The 24,139-nt window shown below is 38.1% G+C and overlaps 9 protein-coding genes across 9 annotated transcripts; 5 read left to right on the forward strand and 4 right to left on the reverse strand.

The window, feature by feature from the left end:
* Positions 1 to 393: 393 nt before the first annotated feature.
* On the reverse strand, positions 394 to 2,430 carry CANTADRAFT_30064 (polynucleotide 5'-hydroxyl-kinase; the record flags this gene model as incomplete). The annotated part of the gene is made up of 2 exons (XM_020208328.1): positions 394 to 2,246; positions 2,298 to 2,430. Coding segments are annotated over 2 exons (1,986 nt in total), but the record flags the coding sequence as incomplete, so codon positions are not given.
* A 180-nt stretch (positions 2,431 to 2,610) lies between these two features.
* On the forward strand, positions 2,611 to 3,190 carry CANTADRAFT_25404 (uncharacterized protein). Its single transcript, XM_020207415.1, has one exon. It carries the CDS (start codon positions 2,889 to 2,891, stop codon positions 3,087 to 3,089), a length of 201 nt encoding a protein of 66 aa, XP_020066303.1. The 5' UTR covers positions 2,611 to 2,888; the 3' UTR covers positions 3,090 to 3,190.
* A 320-nt stretch (positions 3,191 to 3,510) lies between these two features.
* Positions 3,511 to 5,030, forward strand: GLK1 (glucokinase). The gene has a single exon (XM_020207416.1). The coding sequence runs from the start codon at positions 3,535 to 3,537 to the stop codon at positions 4,846 to 4,848; it is 1,314 nt and encodes a 437-aa protein (XP_020066304.1). The 5' UTR covers positions 3,511 to 3,534; the 3' UTR covers positions 4,849 to 5,030.
* Positions 5,031 to 5,122: 92 nt separating this feature from the next.
* EMP46 (Emp46p) lies at positions 5,123 to 6,622 on the forward strand (the record flags this gene model as incomplete). Its single annotated transcript, XM_020209471.1, has 1 exon — positions 5,123 to 6,622. The coding sequence occupies one exon, from the start codon at positions 5,123 to 5,125 to the stop codon at positions 6,620 to 6,622; it is 1,500 nt and encodes a 499-aa protein (XP_020066305.1).
* A 51-nt stretch (positions 6,623 to 6,673) lies between these two features.
* On the reverse strand, positions 6,674 to 9,367 carry CANTADRAFT_5146 (uncharacterized protein; the record flags this gene model as incomplete). The annotated part of the gene is made up of 1 exon (XM_020209941.1): positions 6,674 to 9,367. One exon carries the CDS (start codon positions 9,365 to 9,367, stop codon positions 6,674 to 6,676), a length of 2,694 nt encoding a protein of 897 aa, XP_020066306.1.
* A 331-nt stretch (positions 9,368 to 9,698) lies between these two features.
* Positions 9,699 to 11,868, reverse strand: CANTADRAFT_25409 (uncharacterized protein; the record flags this gene model as incomplete). Its single annotated transcript, XM_020207417.1, has 1 exon — positions 9,699 to 11,868. One exon carries the CDS (start codon positions 11,863 to 11,865, stop codon positions 9,745 to 9,747), a length of 2,121 nt encoding a protein of 706 aa, XP_020066307.1. The 3' UTR covers positions 9,699 to 9,744.
* A 1,469-nt stretch (positions 11,869 to 13,337) lies between these two features.
* ECI1 (dodecenoyl-CoA isomerase) lies at positions 13,338 to 14,227 on the forward strand. The gene has a single exon (XM_020207418.1). It carries the CDS (start codon positions 13,357 to 13,359, stop codon positions 14,200 to 14,202), a length of 846 nt encoding a protein of 281 aa, XP_020066308.1. The 5' UTR covers positions 13,338 to 13,356; the 3' UTR covers positions 14,203 to 14,227.
* Positions 14,228 to 14,443: 216 nt separating this feature from the next.
* On the forward strand, positions 14,444 to 16,699 carry CANTADRAFT_5149 (uncharacterized protein; the record flags this gene model as incomplete). The annotated part of the gene is made up of 1 exon (XM_020209945.1): positions 14,444 to 16,699. One exon carries the CDS (start codon positions 14,444 to 14,446, stop codon positions 16,697 to 16,699), a length of 2,256 nt encoding a protein of 751 aa, XP_020066309.1.
* Positions 16,700 to 16,835: 136 nt separating this feature from the next.
* On the reverse strand, positions 16,836 to 24,017 carry PRP8 (U4/U6-U5 snRNP complex subunit; the record flags this gene model as incomplete). Its single annotated transcript, XM_020206609.1, has 1 exon — positions 16,836 to 24,017. One exon carries the CDS (start codon positions 24,015 to 24,017, stop codon positions 16,836 to 16,838), a length of 7,182 nt encoding a protein of 2,393 aa, XP_020066310.1.
* Between the last annotated feature and the right edge of the window lie 122 nt (positions 24,018 to 24,139).

The following is a 24,139-nucleotide window of genomic DNA, read 5'->3' on the forward strand; positions in this document are numbered from 1 at the left end:
CTTCGGGCTCTAAAGGAAAGCTATTTCCTAGACCATCCACGTACCTATCGTTAAATTTAACTGCATTAATATCCATGATTGATATATTCTAGTATATTTGTCAATCACATAGAGCATTATTTTTTGTCAGAATTCCGGTCGCTTCAGAAATTTTTACTTAGGAAGGAAAATAAAGAAATCCTTGTATATTCCAACAATGTGCATCTTCTACAGTGCTAACCGTTTGCTAGCGCCAGTTTCATGATTACGGGAGGTATAGTTTTAATTGAAGCTTAGTATGAAATTTTCCGGCCCGTATTATGAAATTTGGCTTGCCCGTATTACGAACAATTCCGGGCCGAGGGTTCGAATGTACTTTGGAAACACTGTACACTCTTGCACGTACTATTTCATATGACTCTTCCTAATGATATTTCGTCTAACTTTCCACACACCTCCTACCTTTCTTTTGCTCTCGAAATTCATATATGGAATCTTGTGGATTCTATTGGTACTCTTGTCTTCCACCTTCTTCTTTTGATGATTTAATAGTTTAACCTCACTCTCGTGTTCTTTTGCTATTATTGGATTCAACATTTCAATAGATGGAATTTCCCCATCACCCTTTACTAGAATCATTTTGTAGCCACTTGATAACAATGATTGCAAATAATTCAAATTCACTTCTGGAATATACAAATTCATGTAACTTGAGGCTCTGTTTATGCTATGGACCATGCAAAGTCCTCCGAATTTGAGAGTATGTTCGGAATCAACCAATAAACTAAAATAGTCAGTAAAATTTATGTATAATGGAACAGAACTTGATATATTTGTTTTGTCCAAAGATTGATATTGACTGTTCTCGATGAAGTATATGCCAACAATCGAGGACTCTAGCATCAATGGCAAATCTTCAATTTCGAAGTCATACCCCGCATTGCTATTAAGAAATGAGACTGCAGAAATTCCTGGATAAGAATCTGATGGAAAAGTATGATATGATAACTTATAGGGTGATGATGTCAAAAAATGTTCATTGAAATCGAAACCAGACCTTTCTCTCTGGTGGAAGTAGACTAATTTATTAAAATCTCTCAAACTTGCTGCTGAAAATTTCGATTCTTTGGTCATGCTTCGTATTATTAGTAATCTCTTGTAAGTTAGGCCATTCAATATATCCAAATTCTCACCTTGTCCTATATCTGGGTTAGATGAAAGCAAGAAAAGAAAATCTGGCACAATAAAATCGGTAATTGAGCTGAGTAACTCCTTTCCATAGCCTTTGATCCAACCAGGAGTATTAATAATTAGATGTTTTCCTTGAGATTTAGTCCTTTGATACTTATTAAACAATTCCTTCAGTATTCGAAGATATGTATTTGGCAGATGAATTGGTGATGTAAATCCATAAAAATGAGATGTACTACCTGTGCGATCCAGGCTTATAGAACTGTTGGGAATATTGAGCCCCCAATTAGTACTGCTTGCATCTGTTAATGATAATGTTAAAGGAGCTGAAAATTCTGATTGACCGGGATCGAGATCTAGATAAGAAATTTGCTTTGAATCTGTTAATAGTAGCTCATTTAATAGGGATTTTGAATATGTAGACTTTCCAGTATTTTTGTTACCAATAACCATAATTGTCTTCGGTGTATCACTATTTTTCAACGAGTTAACTATTTCTTTTATACCATTCGACCACGTCATATCCATACAAAAACCCTCGAGGCCACTTGTTTCTTTAAGAACTATTTGGTAAGAACACCCATCAGTATTGGCCACCTTTTCTCCAGTAGAGTACCCTTTTTCGTGGTAAAAGAAATCTTTAAAGGGAGGGTAGTAACTGCCAATTTTCTCTAAGCCTGTGTTCAAACATGTTAATCGTATAATCGATATAACATCTTTACTGAAACTGGCTCGATATGCCTCTGGGATCTTTTCTCCAGAATGGCATGTTGAACCAGCTATGATGGGCAATGCTTGTGAATCTGGAGCGAGAATCTGATGAGACACTTCTTTCTCAGTAAGACGATGGTGGTTGTTTATCACAACTCGTCCATGTAAGATCTCCATAGCAAGTTGTCCTCTCACCATAATAAACTCATCTTCTCTTAACCCAAGGATGGTGTTAGTTCCTTTTGATATCACATTATCTGATGTAAACTGAAAATTTGAAGAAGTAACTGGTAAGGAAGGGAAAGTTGTATCGTTAAATAGAGGGTTGGGATGTGATGGGGCATTTACTTCCCTAATTGTTTCCGCTAAGTGTGCATTCGAATCACTCCCCACGAGGAAGTCAGAGAACTCATCACTCAGCTCTTCATTCTCATCAGACGAATTACGCTCATATCCCATCATATCTTCATCCTCTTCGACATTATTATCATTTTCATGAAAAATGGAGTTGACTGAAGAATTATCTTTCAATGCAGCATATGCACTCATTCGTATTAGGGGTATAATTAATCTTATACTACGTTCGATTCTTATGCCATAAAATTGGTTTGTACACGCTCGATGGAAGTAAACATTCTACACTACTTTAAAATCATGCAATAATTGTAGGGAAAGGGCAGATACCGTAATGAAGAGCTTTTTTTGTGAACATTGAATTTGTATATGGTATGTTTAGTTCCTTATGTATCAACTATCGAAGTCAATCATTTTCTTGCTGTTTTTGATGTGTTGTCACAGAAAAATAGATAAAGACCCTATCAGCAAAATTCATGTCTCTGGAAAGATGTATCCTGGGTACATCGTAATTTATTGATATGAAGTGCCCAAGTCTAACACTCTTATCGATGACAGTAAATGCTTTTCGGAAAAACTCAGATTCTAACACCGGAAAAATTGTTTCCTGATCAAAGAACTGAAAGAGCACCTATGTGCACTACATAGACGAAATGGCAGATAGTATCGCTTCCCTTTTATTGGATTGTAACCTTCAGTTAGAACTGGAGGAAAAACAAACTAGTTTCAATTTGATTTACAAAGTTCAGGAGAGCTCATCACTACATCTTTTTCTGAGATTATCAGGTACAAAAGTGACCCTCCTGAAGTCACTTAAACCTGATTTGACCAAAAATCATCGAGTTCTCCACTAGTTTCCCCACCCCGAAAGGGCGTGCACTTGGCCATTAAAATATCAGATTATTCACTTCACATAGCAAGAGTCCATAATTACAGTACAATATTGGGGGAGAAGTACACTTGAATAATACCAAGTAGCTTAACTAGAGTGTCGCCCGATTAAGCATCTTGTGTGACGCTTGTAGTATCATCCCACTTATTCTTAGGTCGCGTGCCAACAGTCCACAAAATCCCACACTCGCTGAGCAAGGAAGGTAACGCTCCGAGCTTTTTTCTCCGAGATTATAAAAGCGCTTGGGTATCCCATTCTTTGAGTTAACTATTTGAGAACCTCCAATCTAATAAACAACAATTTTAAAGATGAATAGTAAATTGCAATCTGCCATTGACGAAATAGTTCAAGACTTCTCAGTTGATAAGGAATTCTTGATTAAAGCAACCAATCATTTCGTCGAGTCTATGGATGCGGGCTTATCACACTCTGCTTCTGCAAGAGAGCATATGCCAATGATTCCTAGTTTTGTAACAGCGGTCCCTACAGGTAAGGAGAAGGGTTTGTTCTTAGCAGGTGATTTAGGTGGTACCAACTTCAGAGTTTGCTCCACTAACTTGAAAGGCGATCACACTTATGAATTGAAACAATCAAAATACAGAATCCCACTTGATTTGATGAAAGATTCCACTGCTGATGAATTATTTGCATACTTAGCCAGCAAAGTTAAAAACTTCTTCGAGGAACACCACAATGAATATTCTGGAGAATCCTTGAGTTTGGGATTCACCTTCTCATTCCCTGTTGATCAAACTGCATTGAACAGGGGGAAGTTGATTCGTTGGACTAAGGGGTTTGATTTACCAGATTGTGTTGGCAAAGATATCGTTGAATTATTGCAGAAGCATATTGATGCCCTTGGTGTCAAGGTTAATGTAACCGCATTGGCAAATGATACTGTTGGTACTTTGTTATCGAGAGCATACTCGAATGATCCTTCTAAAACCAATTCTAATACTGTAATTGGTGCCATTTATGGTACTGGTACAAATGGTGCCTATTTTGAGACCTTAGAAAACATCAAGAAGTTAAAGAATATTGATGTGCCAAAGGGTGCCAAAGGTATTGTCATTAATACTGAGTGGGGTTCTTTTGACAACACTCTTCAAGTTTTACCTTCGACCAAATACGATGAAATCGTAGATAAAGAAACAGCCAATATTGGTTACCATTTGTTTGAAAAGAGAATCAGTGGTATGTTCTTGGGGGAGATTTTGCGTGTTATCTTAATTGACTTGTTTGATCGTGGTTTATTATTCCAAGATTTATATAAAGCAAGAGGTGGATCATTACCGCACAGATTAGCCGAGGCTTGGCAATTGGATTCAGAGGTGTTGTCCTACTTACAAATAGATGATTCCACCGACTTGAAAATGTCTGAATTGATTTTGGAGAATCATTTGAGATTACCAACTACGAAGGAGGAAAGATTGGCAATTCAAAAGATAACTCAGACCGTCTCAAACAGAGCTGCTTACATTTCGGCTATTCCTTTGGCTGCTATAGTTTCCAGAGTGAAGGAGCAATACAAAGATGATGAAAAGGATTTCGAAGTAGGATGTGATGGATCTGTTTTCGAATTCTACCCAGGCTTCCAAGCCAAAATCTTGGAAGCAATCAAATTAATTGATCCATTGAAGGGTGAGAACAAGAAGATACACTTGAGACTTGCAAAAGACGGTAGTGGTGTTGGTGCTGCATTATGTGCAAGTCTCGCTTGAACTACTTGACAACACTATGCAATTGTACAGAATACTAATTGTGTCCCCGAAGTTTCAACCTCATAAGTACTATTCTTGTAATTATTTAGGTTTATACCCCCAAAATTATGCTTCCCTTCGTGCAGTCGGTAAAGATCCATTATGGGATGATGTGTGTAGTATTTAAGGTACACGTTCAAGGGTCCTGTACATACCATGAAAAATTCACGTATCGAGAATCCAGATCATACTACGTAGCTCAAAATTGCCAGCAACTGAATTGTGTGATCTCAAAATGCATTACGACCACCGTATCATACTATTGATAGCATACTTTGCTTACTCGTGCTTTGCAATCATTCCCGATGTACATGATAAAGTACATCATCCCGAAACACAGCATAATTCGGAAAATGGACATTTATCATTACCCAATTTACTACACATCGACAGGATTGAGGATTTGGAGTTGGGCTGGAAAACGCTTGGAAAACCTGTTTTTGAACTAGGAAGATTGATTTTTAAGGATGGAGGCAGCTCAGTTTGGTCTTTAGCCGACTTAGAGAACACGTCAAATGAATGGACTTTGGAGTTAGTGTTCCGTTCGTCAGGTACAGTGAATGACGACTTAAAATTCAATGAAGAGAATGGTTTCTCATTGTGGCTCATCAGCAGTATCAACTCTTTACCAATAGACGCCCAAAACATGGATAACTTTGGCGGTCCTTCTCAGTTTGACGGATTCCAGTTTCTCTTCAATAATAAGGGAACCAAAGGGTTGAAAATATATGGTAGCGATGGCAGTAAAGTGATTTCTAATGATCTTGACAGCACAATTGGTAACTGTGCCTTCAACTACTTAGACTCGCAAGTTCCCTTCACATTAAGAATTTCATACTCCAAGGAGAGAACATGGTTCAAAGTACAGATCGACAATAATGTTTGCTTCAAAACTGATAAAATCAAGATTCCAGAAGATATTGGTGACTTCTCTTTTGGAGTAAGTGCATCTAGCAGTTCGTATTCGAATGAAGAGTATGAATTACTTGGCTTGAAAGTTTGGAACAAATTGACAGAAGATGCGATTGATGACCATGGAATCATGTCTAATGGACATGTGAAGGTACACTACACTACAGTCGTACTGAAACCCGAGCCAACCTCAAACGCTTACGTAAAACCAGGTTTTATCAGAGAATCACTCATGGCCAGAACCCAAAGACACAAGGAAGAATTGGAGCGCCAAATGAAGGAAGCTGAGCTCCTGTCAAGTCAGCCAACGGAAAATAATTTAGATACAAAAATAGCAGATATCTTATTCAGCATTGAAAGATTGGGAAGTGCAATTGATAATATGGAGAACTCAAATGACTATAATTCGAAGCACATCCTTTCACAAATTGAAGATTTACAAAACACTTATGTCCAGCATAAGGAAAAATTACAGAGTTTACAACAGTCCTTGGATGACTTCAAGTCGACAATTGCCCAACAGTACTCACAAATGCTTGCCGCTTTTTCAAAATTCAACGAGAAAGTTATTGGGGAAGTGAGAGAACATCAATATAGCTTAGATGGATTGACTTCCAAAGTGGATTTACTAATGTCAAACCATAAGGAAATTGCTTACCAGTACCAAAAACAATCGTCATCTAATGCAGAAAAGGAACCTGTTAGTACGATCATCATAAACTATATAATGAAGTGTTTCTCCTTCTCTTTATACGTGGGAATTGTGTTCTTGATAATCATCTACAGAGAAAAACGGAGTAAGCAGCATTCGAAATTACTTTAAGAGCATAGCAATTTGAATTGCGATAACTACGTACTATATATGGCTATGAAGTTAATCAACGACAACAGCACCATTTTTTACCTTTCTCTCTCTTTTACTAGGAGAGATTGAGCGTTCACTAGTAGGTGATTCAGGAGCGGGAGAATCAAACTTTGTTGCCAAATCTTTGACGGAAGTCTTTCTTCCTAAAGTAGAAATGAATTTAGGTTGGACAAAATCTGAGGGGCTCTGTGCGTCTGCATTGTTGTCATAGATGATATCTTTCCTGCTGGGTCTTGAGGAAACAACTATTTTACTGGGCTTTTTATCTTCAGATAAAATTGTGTTCAACTTCTTCTTGTTTGGTGAAGTGGATCTCTTTAAAGAATTAGGAACCAGCTTTTTTGGAGTGACTGGGGGTGGAGTGCTTGGCAGCATAGTATCCTCATTCTCTGTTACCAGCTCAGTAGAATTGGGGAACTCATTATTCTCTTGTGAATGCTTATTCTCTTGTTTATCCTTCTTGGTTTTTTGAACGGCATTTTGTAATTTAGTTTCCAATCTTGATTTAGATTTCTGCGCAACAGAACCAGATTGGTTTGCTGTACTTTTAGTAGAATTTTCTCTGGTAACAGAATTACTTCCCGAGCTAGGCCTCGTTGAATTCGCTCTTCTAAGCTCCTTGAAAATCGTTTCTTTGTGTTCAAAAAGGTCATTTATGAAATTGAATTGATGCTTGTCGTTGATTACACTTCTCGAGTAATCCACTGTCGAAGAGTCTAACTTTGGCCTCAAAATTAAGTTTCCAAACTCCTTCGACAATTTGGTTCTGAATCCATGTGCCAAGCTAGAGTTCTTGCTTCCAATTATTTGCACTAATCTATTCAAGTGAGTAAGGATAGCATCAAGCGTTGCAAGGTTACATTTTGGTAAGTCTATCAAAACATTCTGTAATCCATTCACTCTTGCGTGTGTCTTTGAATCATCACTCACAGGATAGTTAGAGTATAAAGACTTGATTAGGTCATAGTAATTGTGTGGGAGAACTGAATCAGGAAGTTCCATGAAGTACAACTTCAACAAGTTAGTTATGACTATGGGGTGTGATTTCGATAAAGCATCATTAATAATATTAGGATCACTAATGTCATTTAATTGGAACCTTAATTTATGAACACTTGTTAAATGGATGGGTTGTGTCCACAAATTTATTCTTTCTTCGTCATTCTCAATATCAGGATAGACTTTGTCAAGATGAGACAAAATACACTGTATCAAAATGGGAACAACCTTCCGATCCAATCTTGCTTTAACGTTCAAATCGACACCAAAAGTTTGTTTAATGTTGGAGTTATAGTAGTTGTCATATAAGATGACATGAGGTTTAAATTTTCCTGTTGAATAATTTTCAATTAAAAACTTCAAATCATTAACTGGGTTAATCGTTTCCTCCAAAAGTAATAACTCATCACACATCAGCTTCATGGAAGCGATTTTATTCGAAAAACTTGATAAGAAATCAAAAGTTACCTTTTTAATTGCTTTCAATCTATCTAACTCGCATTTTTGCATGAAAGTTAAATGGTCCATGATAAGCTCCTCGAATTCACATCTAATTGCGTCGAGTTCAACAGTTTTCTTGAAATATTGAGTGTCCAACTGATTCACCTCGGCTATAAGCTTGGTAAGTTGTGTTTTGTCATTAAAGTCGACAGAGTTCACCCCAATTGCTTGCTTCATGTCCTCGAAATAGTCTTGAAATTGATTTGCAGCCCCAGTACCTAAGGATGGATTTCTACTCAAGTTATTCTCATCAGCATTACCATGCTCAAGATTAGTAAGTTTGGTGATCTCAAACACAACTGGCTTCCATTGGTAGTAAAACTGTGAGGAATTGATAAAACTCTTACCACCACTCATGGAACCGATCAAGCGAATGAAATTGTTGTTCAACAAGTCCTGGCCGAAAGCTTCTGCCTTAACAATATTTCTGTTAAACTCGGGCATGTTGTCTAGCAACCATTGCGTAATAGCACTACCAGTGGAGACATTGTGGTAAGTACCCAAAATGGGAACCTTGTGAGACACAAGCTCAATATTACTCAATATATCGTTAAGCAATGCTTTCAAAGATTTGTGGTCGTAAGTAGCACTTCCAATAGCATATGTGGAGCTATTTTCTTCGTCCAGTTCAGCTTCATCCTCTTCTTCTACCAGTTTTTTCCCATCGATCGATTCTGCAAATTCAATATCTTTCAACTCTTGAGTCAACTCGTCTTCAGTGTAATGTGACTTGAATTCTTCCAACATTCTGCATTTATTGAAGTATCTCTTCTGTAACTTTTCCAATGCCCATTTATTTCCTTTGAATTGTTTGTTCTTATCGTAAATAACAGATTCGGAGTAATCGACTCTTTGTCTATGCTCTTTACACCATTTCGTGAAAGGTTCCAACACCAAGAGCTTAATGTTCGATGCCACTTGTAAATGGTATTCACCTTGTTTACTGAAGTTTTCATTGATCTTTTGATAAGCGTTCTTGATGGAAGAAACATAGTCGTCATTTGCCTGGCGCTTAGAGCTGCTCTTGGTCACTGATTTCTCGATCGATTCCAATTGACTTCCATATATCAATTCCAGTTCCATACGTTTTGTGAAAAGCTGGATGAAATCGTCATTCTCATTAACACCTTGTTTAAGTTGCTCAAAGAGGGCTTTAAAGCCCAGTTCATAGTCTTGAGTCCAAAAGCTATCTGCAAATGACATACTTGACCTTCTAATATTGATTCAATTCCGATAATAAAACAAGCTAGATCGAATTAGTGGTTTTGGATCTGTATTTCTTTTTTGGGCTGAAAACAAACTGTCACCGCGTTTCGTTGACCTTGTTGTTCTATAAAAAGGCGACCCCGTCTAGGTCTGCATATAACTGTGTAAAATGCCTGATCAAGTTGCAGGTGAGAATGTACCCCACCAATTCACCTTTATACAGGACTACCTGTTCTAGAAATTGATGTAAGTACTTTACGATCTAAGGGCCTGCTTTGGGCTTGATTGATCCCACTCGTATTCAAGATGAAATGATGCTTTACAAGTCTTTCGTCATAGAACGTTCATTAAAATTCCTATTAAAGATCTAGAGGTCACTCTCTGTATTTGCGCAAATTATCCCAGCCCATGGAATTGGAATTGGGTAATTTGATTATTTCAAGTTTGTTCAAAATTTCAGGATTGCTGGTGTCTGGATATGTGCTAGTATACCGTATAACCCTCTTAATAGACGGTATAGGGGCCTGGTCTTGGTCTCTCAAATCAGCTGGCAACAGCTTGATAATTTCAGGATGAAACGTAGGGAGAGTAAACTTACCCTGAATGTCAAGTTGGGGAGTTTCTATTGGTGTTGGAGGTGGTTTGGCAACATGTAAATCAGCCTCGTCTTCCGATTGTTCGGAGTTTTCATCTTCTATTGCATTGTCTTCTTCTAATTCTTTGAGGAAATCATCTTCATTACTACCAAAAGGATCATTGAACGACGCCTCTAATTGTCGCCTTCTCCTTTTCTCTTCGATCTCCCTCTGTTTCTGTAAATTTCTCATCTGTACTCTCTCGTCACGCTGCTTCGCTCTTTCCGTTTTGGTTCTAAGCTTTTCTTGCCTATCAGATTCGCCTTTCTGCCATTCTTGATAGTTACGGATGTAAGCATCACGTGCTTCAATCTCGGCCCGTTCTTTTTGCGAAGCACCTAATTGTTCAAAGTCGGTCATTTTGTACTTATAGTAATTCTCCCAAGTGTCCTCAGATATTTCCCTATAAGAATTGACCAACAAATTGAATTGAGCATTACTATGCAACATCTCAAGATTAATGTAGTCTTCGGTGTACGTTCTTTGCTTAGCAAAGATTCTGTCGACCACTTTTTTACTAAATTTATCATGTACCAACCCCTTTAAATTCTGATTATACCTTACTTTTGGTGGTTTGAAAAGCTGCTTAGATACCTTATGAGAATTTCTAATGGGATCTGTTGTTGTTTGAATCCTGTTTATCCTATTCATCACAGATGCATCTTTGTAATTACCACTGCCAGGTCCCCTGTAACTCTTGGTATAATAATACTTAGTATAGTTATTGTTATCCGCTTCGTTGCTGAAAAGAAGCTTTTGAACACTTTTAGATGTTTTCAAATTTTCGTTGAATAGAAAGGAAGAGTTAGAAGTTTGGTTGATTCTCTTCATATTGAATCCTGACTTTGGCTGCAATGCAGCCTGCTGATTGTTGGTTGTAATATAATAACTCGGGACCTTGCATAAATGGTTAACATTGAACTCTTGAATATAACCCTGGCCTGGAATAACTGATTCTGTCAAATCGATCGAATTGAGGTCAAAGCTATTGGTGCTCTTCTTCTTTCCAATATTCTTGCGGCTATCCTTCCCATTAGCTCTCTTTGAATCTTCAAGCTGAATGTCAGAGAAGTCATTGTCTCTGTTGATAATTTCACGCTCCGCATATGTCAATTTATTGTTTGGAAGGAATCTATAGGCGTTGGGACTGGATTTATAGTAATTTAACTTCGCCAAACTATTCAAGGAATTGAAGAAAGAATGGCTCATCTCAATATGGGATTCAACTATTCCATAGTGAGGAAATACTTGACTGATTGTAATCTTATCTTCAGGAGTCTTGTGAGAGGATTTCTTCACTTCTTCAATGTTTATTTCATCGGATGATTTATTCGATCCCTCACCAACTTCTTTTGAATGAGCCGTACTTGATGATTCGTTAAAAACGTGTTCTTCATCAGCTCTAGCTGAACCACTTTGTAAGATCGCACCTTCAGTCTCACCTCCAAAAAACACTTCCTTGTTTTGCACTAGCGTGTAAATTACCGAGAGCTTGGTGTAAAAGAGCTTGAATTTAACCTCCTTCGAACTGATCAACTCATGGTTTAAAAGTAAAAGGTTAAGATCTTGGTCTGTACTTTTCAACAAATCATTTCTTTCAATCGCCGTGTTCTTTATCAATTTGTTGATAAGTTGGTAAGAAGAGGGATACCCCCAAATGTGTGCCAAATCCTTAAGCAAAACGTAATATTCATTGAAACCGTTCATTTTGAAGACTGGGAATCCAACGCTGCTGATTATCCATGAAACATCTTCTTCATTTGGCAAATTATCTTCTTTAATCAATTCTAAAGTAGTCCTGGCCACCCCATTTCTGGGAGGCTCCCGTGGCAGAATGGGAAAAGTTACTTCAATATGCATGTTCACAACTTTACTATTGAATCTACTCGCTTGATAAACAACAACCTACATTTCTGATGGTCGTGTGTGGAAATTGTTTTGTATGCAGGCACAAGGACAATAATATGAGTGGTATTAGTTAAGTATCTACCTGAGATCCTTGCAACTGTGCGGGTTTGGCCAGTATTGTTAACCGTTCTTTTATAAGGTTGAAAGTTTGCTTTTATAAATTTTGAATAATTTTTGTTAAAATCCTTCGACAATTAATGAGAGTAAACTGAGCCACTGTAAACTTGACACACATAAGCTATTGATCTTCTTGCGGCGAATGGGAAGTTTATCATGCTTCTAATCTACTGTTGTGTACCATCCAAAAATTGTTGACATGTCCCTTAATACGTACTATACTCATGCACTATATTCAAACACAAAAAATAGTCTCTAGGCAGGTTGATTGGCTTGATAAAAAAGGTTAGAAAGAATTGTAGCCATTCTATGGTCAATGATACGTTTGGTACTTCAGATGAGCTTCTCTAATACTTATTGTCCTTCCTATATTAATTATCCTAAGCAATAATAGTTAACTAAACTATCTACTTTGCTGAGAACTCTAAGTCTACCGTTAACGACGAAAATAGATTAAGTCCGTTTCGACAGGTACAAAGGAACAAATGGAGGCACACAAAGGATTGTGACTTGGTACACTTCAGAGGAGATATAGCTCTAGTGAGTGTAACACACTTGAATACTGGGGTACTAGAAAAGCAATAAATCTAGTGAGTTTAGGATTTATGAAAACTGCTTACAACCCATTCGCTAGACTGATTTGCAAGATGTAACTACGATTATGCTTTTATCAGTAAGGGTCTCACCACAGGAATATTACCTTGCATGTGCAGAAAATATGGCAGCTAGGATTAAATGTTCAGGAGGATATTCTACATACATAGAAGTATGCCAGGTCTCTGTTAGGGCCCTTCATTCTCCACATTTCGCATCCTCGAAATGTTGAGCGAGTACTTCCGAGGATCAAATGCTTTCAGCCATACAATGCAGGATGCTCCAAAAGTTTACCGAACACTCTAGCTACTACCCTAAGTGAGAAGTGGACGAATATATTAAGACTAATCTACTCAGTATTACGTGCTTTACTCATGTACTCTAGTACTCAGATACTGGTGATTAATGGGTAATCAGATACTGATCCACAATAGCAAGGCAACGGATGCTAGCGCTATTCGTTAGCATCCAAACCAAGTCGTCAAACCAGAGGAAGATATGAATAGGGGATATGATCTTTTATAGCCAATATTGTCTACTTGAAGCAATCCATTGTAGGTTAACGTATTGTAAGGATCCACATTTCCTGTAGGTAAATCCTTTCGGTCCCTCACTGAACTTTCTGGGGAACCGAGCTTCGCATGCACCCCACTTTCAGCTGAAATTGTACTATATATGCCACAGATTTCCAATCACAGGTGTAATCTGCAACAAAAATATATCAAAGTAAAAATGGGTTTGATTAAAGATGTTGGTGATACTCTCACCTATGAAGTAAGAGGACGTGTTGCTATCATCACCTTGAACCAGCCAGAAAAGCTCAATGCTTTAAATGGTGAACAATACTTGCAATTGGCAAAGTATGTCGAGCAAGCAGACCGTGAGGAAGGTACCATTTTGACTTTGATTCAAAGTACTGGTCGTTACTTCTCAGCTGGAGCCAACATTGCTGATAAGGGAATCAGCAACTCCGATTATGATATGGCTGACTTATTCTCCAGAGAATACTGGTTGGATAAGTTCGTGTCTAGAAACGTCTACCTTGCCGATTTGTTCCACAATCACACCAAGATCTTAGCTGCAGCTGTAAATGGTCCAGCTATTGGATTGAGTGCTGCATTGCTTGCTTTATGTGACTTAATTTATGTGAAAGAAGAAGCTAAGTTCTTCTTGTTGGCACCATTCGCCAACTTGGGATTGGTCGCTGAAGGTGCAGCCTCCGCCACTTTATTCTTGAGATTGGGATGGTCTAAGGCTTCAGAAGCGTTATTGTTGGCCAAGCCAATTTCAGGTCGTGACTTGAACAACTTGGGCTTCATCAACAAGACTTATGATGGCCAGTTCAAGACTACCGAGGAATTCAATACTCATGTCCATGATGAATTGGTCCAAGCTTTCTCCCACCTTCACGAGCAATCAATTCTTGAGAACAAACAGTTATTGAAAGCTAACAGAGATACGTTAATTAACAGTGCTACCACTAGGGAATTGGTCAAGGGTTTGAACAAATGGGTTGAAGGTGTTCCTCAACAGAGATTCTCCAGTTTACACCAGAAAGAAATCAAGCACAAGTTATAGGTAAGTGCTTCTTGGATTCTGGAATTTATTTAGGACTACTTAGAAAGATATGATATTCTTCAAGACGTTGTATGTATATGTAGGGTCTAAGTGTTTGAGGATACGCAACGTAATTGACTCGAAGGCAGGTTATCATTGTGGCACGCAGAGAGGGCAACTAACCCCGCGCGTAATCATAATCGATGAGAATCAAACATCGAGACAAACTTTAGATCACTTTGGAAGTAAGGGCATTGAGGACATGAGCTTCAATCTACCTAACCCCAGTCTTTTGGGTATTCTCCTTATCATATCCACTCATAGTGGCCCTCAATTGGTCTTCAACTATCCTACCAATTTATCAGGGGAAGCTAACGATGGACAAGTGACATCGGATGAGGAGGATGAGGATGAGGAGGGACATGATGCAGACCCCGAGCAAACACTTACACACAATCAAAACTTACCCAAAGTAAGTGAAGCATTATCTCCTAATCCATCATTGGCTCCCAAACTGAAGTCTACCGTGATAACAAAATTCAAATCTAGCGAGTGGGACTCACATCATTTGGACTTTTATATGGGAACCAAGAAGGACTTATTGCTGTTCTTGGACGAGCAAGAATTGACAAGAAAGAATTACCAGAGTGAAAAGAATTATACTACAGATGCTGATGAAGAGTCCACCTCAAAATCAACTTCAAAGAATAAATCGATATTTGGGGTTGAACCAACCTACTTATGTGAAATGCTTTCACCACCCAAGAATATGTGTAACTCAAGGTTTGAAATAATGGTGGACAACAAAATATTTTTAGGGTTACCGATTCATAAGTATGCCAATGGGAACTGGAGACTTCGGAAAGGAGATCGAGAGACCACAGTGAGAAGCAAGAAAGACTCATCATCTAGAGAGAAGCCTGAGAGAATAGATTCGGACTCTAACAATGAAGAACCCTTTAAATCATCCAATGGGATAGATCTGAAAGGAACAGGAAAGGCTGGTTCAACTAGCATCAACATGTTCCATTTGGTTTTTATTATGAATCCTCCGGTAATTGAAAGCACTTATAGAGTCGATGAAATGTTTCACTACGTTATCTCAAGACTTTCATTAGTCTTGAGATATGAACAGCTGAAGTATGATTACATCTCACTGCAAGTGAAACTGATCATCAACCTCAAAGAACAATATACTGAAGAGTATGGCCTCACCCAGCATCTTATCAGCAAATCTTCTTTGTGCAAATTAATATGCGACTGCTACAATTCAATTTCACAATCCAAGATAGCGAATCTCTCAGTTAATAACAAACTAAGATCTTTCCAGATTCCTATCAAAACAGAATTTCATTCCTTGCCAGAAGTTTCAGTCCCATTCATACCAGGTTCTCATTTATCTTCCACAGTAAATTTACTTGAGAACTCTGGTCTAATCAGTGTAGGTGAAACTACAAGATACAGCCAGTCAAGTCAAATCGATCCAAGCTATCTTTCAACTTTGGATCAAGAAGATGGAACAAATTCATCAGATGATGTTATTTTCTTTGCCTTGCTACTCTTAGATGATCCGGAATCAATAATTAGAGATATCAAAACTGAGCAAGATAGCACGTTAGCGAGGTTCATCAGAATGATAAAGCCTACAGAGTCACTCTTAAAACTAACTTTGAGGAATACCAGTTTAGACAGAATGCAAATAAAATCTTTTGCATTCCACTTGATTTACTGGAGGAGAGCAAGGGTAATACAGCCCTTGAGTACAAGATCCACATATATCATCTCACCAATGTCACCAATAACTATCAACTTGTTTAACGACATCAAGAGATTCAAGAAGGCACACCCAGCAATACCATCGTTACCCAACTTTCTTAAGTTGTTATCCCCCAAGTCCAGGAAACCACAACAGTTTGCATCCGTGATACCATCAAAGGATCATAGGGACATCTATTTGGAGGCCTTGGGTTGGCTTATCAGATATGGTTATGTAACACAATTGCAAACCTTCATTTGGTTGAAAATCTCTAGAAATGTGAAAATTAAGGTTGATGAAGACCTTGAGAACGAAAATGCAACTAAAAAAAGGTCTAGTGTATCGAAAAAGGCCGCTGTTGGTGGAACAGATAACACCTCGAAAGATGTTAAGAGACCAATACTACCACCTCAAGATCACGAAGTTGCGAAGAAAAATGTTGACGATGAAATTGATAAGATGAAGGAAATTCTTAAAGCAGTTAATTCAGGCCACAATGTGAGTGTAGAGGAAGATGATGATACGATTATACTCGATCCTGGGAGGGCTACAGCTTTGGAACGCAGATGGATCAACAAAATAATCTTTGAGGAATGCAAATTGTCAAGTGAGTTAATTGCTATATTCTACAAATTGCTCAAATATATGAATGGAAAAAGTCCCTTGGAGCTTTTATTATTGAAGGAAAATGTATCCAGAGGTGACTTGAGGAAGTTGTTATTTGCTATCGAAGATCATATCATTTCGGTAAGACATTGGTAAAGAGCATTATTCGCTCTTCAACACGTTATCTTCTCGTGGGATATTTAATGGTTGAGATTATTGTGAAGTAACGAACTTGGATAAAAATTCATTTAGTGTAGCTATTTACTTTGAATATGCTAGAACCTGAACTATTTCAACTGAAAACGTCTTCCATATTAGCTTCTTCTTCATTTCGCTCAATCTCGTTGAATGAAGTAAAGTGAATTGGGCGATGTAATTCGTGATAAAAGCTTAGTGGAATATCAAGTTTTACATCGTATTCATCATTGGCGTTCCAAACAGAGCCAATGAAGAAATAATTCCAAATATTGTCATCTGGAACCAAGAAGTTTCCGGAAATTCTATCGGACAACAACAACTGGTTCTTAGTCGCGAACAGCATGCTGTATCCCTTTGGTGTAGTTGAAATTAGATCTTCGTTACTCAAACCCCAATTAAATCCATCTTCACGGAGTGTGAAGGCTGCCAATGAAACCGAACCAGGGGTAAAAGAAACAGTAAGAGTTATGAAATTTGGCCTGTATTCCTGCAAGAGCTTGGATTGAACTGTAATATCAGTTGGGTATAAGTATTGTGAGTCTTGCGATTGGGTGTGTATTATCCCCAAAAGCTCAAGGCCCTCTAGGGCACCGCTTGATTCAGGTAATGATTTTGGAAATTGGACGAAGTTTGTACCGCCAAGTTGAGGAACCAATACAATTGACACGATTTCCTTGATTTCTGAATTATCTTCTGGTGATTTCCCGTACAAGTAAGCACCAGTTTGAATCCGGAGGTCAGAAATTTGGACAAACTTTTTCAACAAGTTTTTGGGCATGACATAAGTCAAAGAGCTTTCAACATCATTATCATCATTAGAATTCACATAAATGTTTTTTGTTCTTAAATGCAAATTACTAGAAGCAATAGCACGATTCCTCCACTCATTCTTGGACGAAAATGTCAGCTGTTCATAGTTGGTACTTGTAACGGTCACGATTTCTTCCCCATGAACATTGGTGGTTGTAGTCTTCAATGCAGTTAACTCCTTGTTTGCTGTCTGCTCATCATCATTATTTTCGATGGAAGCAGTTTCTTGACGTTTGGCAGAAGGAGCACGTATGTCTTGTCCCAATATCAAGTCTCTTATTTCAGATTGAGTTAAAGACTGGATATTCACATTGAATTTTTTAGCATAGTCGCTCAAAATCAAATCTCTTAATTGAGATTCGACATCAATCCACTGTTCGTCTGAAAATGAGGGCCAGATATGATGATCTTGTGTAACAATACTTGAATCAGGATTAAGAATTAAGTTTGTACGGTCTTGACTTATACCCATCGCCCTTAATAGTAAAATAATTCTTGAAAAAGCAGTGTAAGGAGAAATGCTTTTCAACCAATCATCATAGATATTAAATAAAACCATTTGAGGCTCATTTGCTTTCAATACTACATTTGCCAACTTTTCCACTTTCAATGCTGATGCAAAAGGGAGATGTAACTCAGAAGACCTAATGGAAATATTCGGAAAGTCAAGCATGTGAACTTCCAATGGGTCTAGAATACCCTTTCTAGTAGCAATCAACTGTTTGGGTTGTTCTTCTCTTGGTAATGAACGAATTAATGCGGACACTTCTTCTGCTGTCTTCCATTTTGCTAATTGACCTAATCTCTTCTGGCCCGCCCAAACAGAAGTATGAATAATTTTCAAGAATAGCTGACCAGACTTGGGGTTTAGCATGAAGACCGCACCATTGATTGGTTTTGTGGTCATATTTCCCTCAAATGTCTTATGTACAGTTACTCTGTACACATTCGTATCATCAATAAACAATTGGTTGTCACTGTTGAACAATTCAGCGTAATTATTTGAATTTAATAATGCTTCTTGAGGTTGCGATTGATACAATTGTAAAGCCTTTCTGAGTCTTTCTCGCAAAACGTAAATAGCTGGATTTGCTTTCATAATTTCTTTCATAGCATTTTGCACTAATGGCTTCAAGCCTGGGAACCAGTTACCATAAACCTCGTACATGTTGTAGGCCAAATCAATCGCAATAATTATTCCTGTAGGTGAAGGGTAAGAACTTGAGTTGTCCGTGGTGTAATCAAGGAATTTTGATCTGGCATACCTTGAAATGTCATGGGAATCGTAATCACCATATCTGAGCTGTACATCAATCCAGAACTTATTTGTATTGATATCCATTGTATCGTTCTTATCAAATAAGAGAGAGGGACGTGATACTTTCCACTTGTAAGTGCTGGTCAATACAATATCTGCAGTTGAAGAATTCATCTTGTACGATTTTCTTGGATGAATTGCTTGCTTCTCAACACTATCAATTTGAAGAACTTCCAATTCTTTGTCTAGAACTTGACAAATGTCTTGAACAACACTTTCATGGATTTTTTGCCATAAATGGGCTCTGAAGATTTGGATTAACGAAATTTTTAATGTAGGAATCTTACCGTGCAAAAAAATACCAGTCAAATCCAATTGAACCAAAAAACCAACATAAACATTTGCTCTGTTTATTGTTGGAGACCACCACAAAGTGAATCTTCTATTCGGGATTTGACTCAAACCAGATCTTTGAGCATTGGTCAACTTTTTGAATTTCAAGGAATCTTCAAATCCAGATGCCTTTTCCCAGAACAACCCTTCCCAGGAATCGAATCCTGTTCCCTTGAATAATGTATGCTCCAAAATGGTTTCAATACCACCCAATGCTTGGATAACATCTGTTCTATATGCATTAAGATTCCAAAGCTTGCCATCATGATGACTACTAGTCCACCAGAACGGATTGAATCTTGGTAAACTGAACTTCTTGAACTCTCTACGAATTCTATGACCCTTGTCATATGCCAATGTGTGCCTATCCTTTTGGAATAAAGTACTTATTCTAGGCAAACCTCTATCCCAATTATTTTCCATATCCTCAAATGTCAACCTTCTATTTTGTTCCACTGCTTGTTGTCTCTTTATGGCATATTCGGCCCAAACTCTTTGTGAATCCAAGAACTCATTTTCCCAAGAAGTGATGTATCTAAAAATAGTTGGAATCATCTTCTCTTCTTGATGGCTCATACCTGCCCTGAAATGAGCAATACCAGTGTCTGTTTGTTTCGACCATCTCAAATCAGAGGCGGGGATAAGTATATGCGAAGCACTAAGCATTCCCAAACCTCCCAATTCCTTGGGTGTATAGAAAACTGCTGGTGGGAATCTTGTAGGCATTTTCGAGTTTAAACCCATCTTGACCCTATTCTGAATTTTTGTTTCGCATTTCACTAATGAGTCTAGCAAAGGTTCAGTTGCGACTATTGCTTCCCTGAAATAAGTAAACAATGATATCAAAGCAGTATTCCACTTTGATGCAACTTTGGTGAACGTTGTTGAACCCGAAGACATTAAAATCTGTCTGATACGATTATTGAATTTATCAATTTCCTCCTGAGAAACCTTCAAGAATGCCTTGGCTGTTCTCTCTTTAGTAGTTTGATCAATAAGATCCCAAACTCCTTCCTGCGAGGATGAATCTTCCTTTGATCTGCACTTCGGCAAGATTCTTACTTCGAATCCACACATAGAGAATAACAAGTTAGGATTGTCGTTGGAATACACGGACGCATACGTATTTTCCCATTCAATTGAAGTAATTGCGTTTGGCAATCTTCCCGAAAGCTCCCAGAATGCCGCCCTACCAAGATTGACATCATGTCTCATCAACCTCATTCTTGAATCCTTTGGCCAACATCTATGATTATTGTAACCCACAACATTCTCATAATTTGGATCCGGATCTTCGTTGAGATAGTCTTGAATGAGCGAATTCGCTTCATCGTTTGAGAATCTGAAGAAGATGTGAATTCTATCCATATAACGTGAATACAACCGAATAGGATTAGAAGTTTCTGTCTGTATGTCTTTGAATTGAAGAAATGTGTTAGGTTGATGAGGTGGACCTGCTAGTTCACTTGCCCTATCCAAACCCAAGAGTAATAAATCAACAACTAATCCATAGTATTGGTAGATAAATGAAGCAAATTGCAATCCTCTGATAAGACCAAACTGATTAACATGATTCATATCTTTATATGTCAAATTAACATTATTCTTGGATGTAATATAATCGGCAATATTGGGGTCTATTACAAGTCTCAACAATCTATTCAAAAGGGTGAAATCGATTTTCTCAGTCAACTTTTCAAAGGTAGTTTCGATCATCACATTGCATTCTCCATTTGTAGTGTTCCAAACGTCTGATAAGTTATTAATTCCTTGGCACCACTTATAGACCAATAATGGAGGAATTTCATCGTCACTGGGTTTGATCCAATTTGGAAATAGTTTTCTCTTGTCAGCTTCATACCACAAGTATTGATCAAGATAAGCATCTGTAATTTTTTCCAATGGATCAATGCTAAATGTAGGTACTAAATGATCATAATAGTCCATCATTTCTAATCCCACTTCTTTGAAAATTCGCTGAGTCAATAAGAACTTCTTGATTCGCGAAAGACACTCATTAGGATTATCATATGCTTGTTCAATCAATGCTAACTCCTCTCTTTGAGAAGAATTCAAACGAACATTAGCATTATAGCTCTCTTTCAAACTTTCCAACGCTAATACTAGCAATTTAGTATCATGTTTGTAAGATAACGGTGGAAAGGGGATAGGGCTAAATTGTCTGCTTTCAAGCCAATTAACCATGGTTTGGAATATCGTGATTGCTTCGTTAGGAGAGACATTTGGACCATCTTTCACAAAATTAAGCTGCCTCTCTTGTTCGTTCTTAATCCACAATCTTGTTAACCTACCCAAGTTCTTCTTGGCAACAGTCTTCTCAACTGTAGTTCCTTTCATTATTCTATCTCTGTTGTAATGTGCAACTGAAATCCACCCGTCAGCTTTTGCTTGAATATACCTCTTTATGATCTTTTCTACTGGCTCAGGTAAACCAGGAACATGCCATTGAATATTGGCCTTCCAGCATCTCCATGCTTCACTCAAATGCTGTAAAATGATTTTTGACTTATTTTGTTTTAAACCATCAGGAATCATATCAAGAATGTCATGAATGACTTGTGCCCTAAGCTCCAAGTCATAATAGGAATCAACTCTTTGCTTAGTGATGGTTTTAGCAACGTCATTACTTCTTCTTCCTTCGAATTGTCTTGCAAGTAAGTTGCTGAGCCATCTTTCAAGTAGGGGAACAATACCTCTCATGAAAAACAACCACACTCTCCAAGCAGGTTGCCAAAATCCACATCCGGGACCCTTTCCAATAACCTTATTGAACCGTGCATATACCACATGTTTTAAGTCTTTACATGCCCTGATTTGGTGCATGACTTTATACTTGTACCGGTAAATTCCAGTTAATTGCCCAAGATGGTTCAAGATGTAATAAATTCCATCTGCTAGTTGAAAAGCATCAACATTGCCCAATCTGAACTGGACATGTGAGTCTACCAAAATCTTGATAACTCTCAAGATTTCTCTCGTTAAATGAAAGGCATTACCAAACCTTGACTTTTTACGCTCTTTGGTTGTGAGTGTCTTTGTGGGTTTGAGATTGAAGTTGTAATCCAAGTGCAAATAAGTCAACCCTTTCCGATGAATTAACAAATTCAACATATTGAAACCTTGACGACAAACTTGTAGTCCTGCTTCTACCCAATCGATAGTAGTTTGTTGAAAATATTTGGTGGACTTTAGGGTTTGTAATAATTTCACTCTTTTGTGATTTTTAGATGCTTTCGAATGACCAGGAGGATTATGGAGTTCATTTAAAACGTAGCCTTTGAGGAGTTTTTGATATGATATCCGAACTTTAATGGGACTATCCTTTGGAGGACGTTGTTTGTACCATTTCTTTATAAATGCTGTATCTTGGGCCCGGATCATTTTTCCACTTCTTCTATTAAAAGGATAAGGTGCCCACCACAATGACAAAGCCTCCCTAGTTCCTGCTGGCTCCAAGGAAAAGTCTGCCACTGAATCATCCAGATACTCATCTTTATCTTCAGACATGAATGGCTTAATACCTAATACAAGATCCTCATTTTCATCGTCCATTTTTATAGGATGCTTGTGGGGTGAAATGGGATTGTATTCGGATTTGAAATGAAAAGCCGCGATTTCTGAGCTGAAGCTGTCAACAAAATTATTTATTGGGTCGTGGTACCAGCTTGCAGATACCAGCTTGACAAATGAGTTGTAAAGAAAAGGAAATGCAACCGAGTATTCTGTTCTTATAGGCGACCTTATTATAATTCTATCGATTGAATTGAATTCGGTAAAATCTTCTAACTCAGGGTTATTAATTTTATCTTTGAAAAGTGGTTCAAACTTTGGACCTCCAGGAAGAGCAACATTCAAGCTCTTTGCCGTGAAAAATGAATTCTTATCGAACAAATGTGGCACATTTCCAGTGTTCTCGTTTGGCAAGATTGACTTGGCATATTTATACAAGCTGGCCATCTGCAAAATATCCAAAGTCCAGGTTCTGTATGATTCTCCATTGACTAAGACTTCGTCATCAATGAGAGGTTTTTCATCATAGAGCCATTCTTGAATAGCAGAATCTTTGGAATTGTCTAATTCTAATTGGATTGCATCTAAAGGCTCAACATCCTCCAAATTTTCAAGCCAATCAAGGGGTGGCTCTTCATCATCGAAAGGAGGAAAGATCATTCTTTTAAAGTGCTTTCTGTCCCTTTTCTCTCTTCTCATCAGAATCCATGCAGTTGCCCATTGGGCGGTATATATAGGTTCAATAACTCTCGGTATTTCATTGACAAATGTTATAGCACCACTAACATGATACAATACTTTGACTTCTTTTGTTTGCTCCCATGGCTGGGGCATGTTTTCTAAAAGTTTCAATATGGCATGGGGCATGTACTTCAATGAACCTAGATGTGACCTTTTATCCGATGCAATGTTTTTGGAGGAAAGATCACCATGGTCTATTATGATTTTTCTCAAATGTTCCGGCGGCATATCTGGTTTCACTGGAATAACCATACCTTTCTTCTTCGACTTTATCGTGTTGAAACGATTCTTTTGCAATTGGAGCCATTTTCGTTTCCTGGAATCCAATATTTCAGATGAAATTGATTTGCTAGATGAATTCTCATTTAAGGATGAAGAGCTTGCGGGAGGAGGAGGGGGAGGCGGTGGTGGTGGTTGGAGTGGAAGTGCAGAGGATCGAGATAATGATGGAGGCGGTGGAGGAGGGGGGGCTGTACGTCTTCCATTTGTTTGGGGCCTCGACAATCCGGGAGGAGGTGGAGGTGGTGGTAACTGGCGTCCCATTGTGGATCCCTTACTCTGTATCTATTTAGCTGCTGTATATTATGCGGTACATCTCATCAGCGGTTTTTCAGATATCAAGCAATGTCGCGTACGACATTCGATGGAGTAGATCCATCCCATAC

The sequence above is a fragment of the Suhomyces tanzawaensis genome (assembly GCF_001661415.1).
Source record: "Suhomyces tanzawaensis NRRL Y-17324 unplaced genomic scaffold CANTAscaffold_2, whole genome shotgun sequence".
Lineage (NCBI taxonomy): Eukaryota > Fungi > Ascomycota > Pichiomycetes > Serinales > Debaryomycetaceae > Suhomyces > Suhomyces tanzawaensis.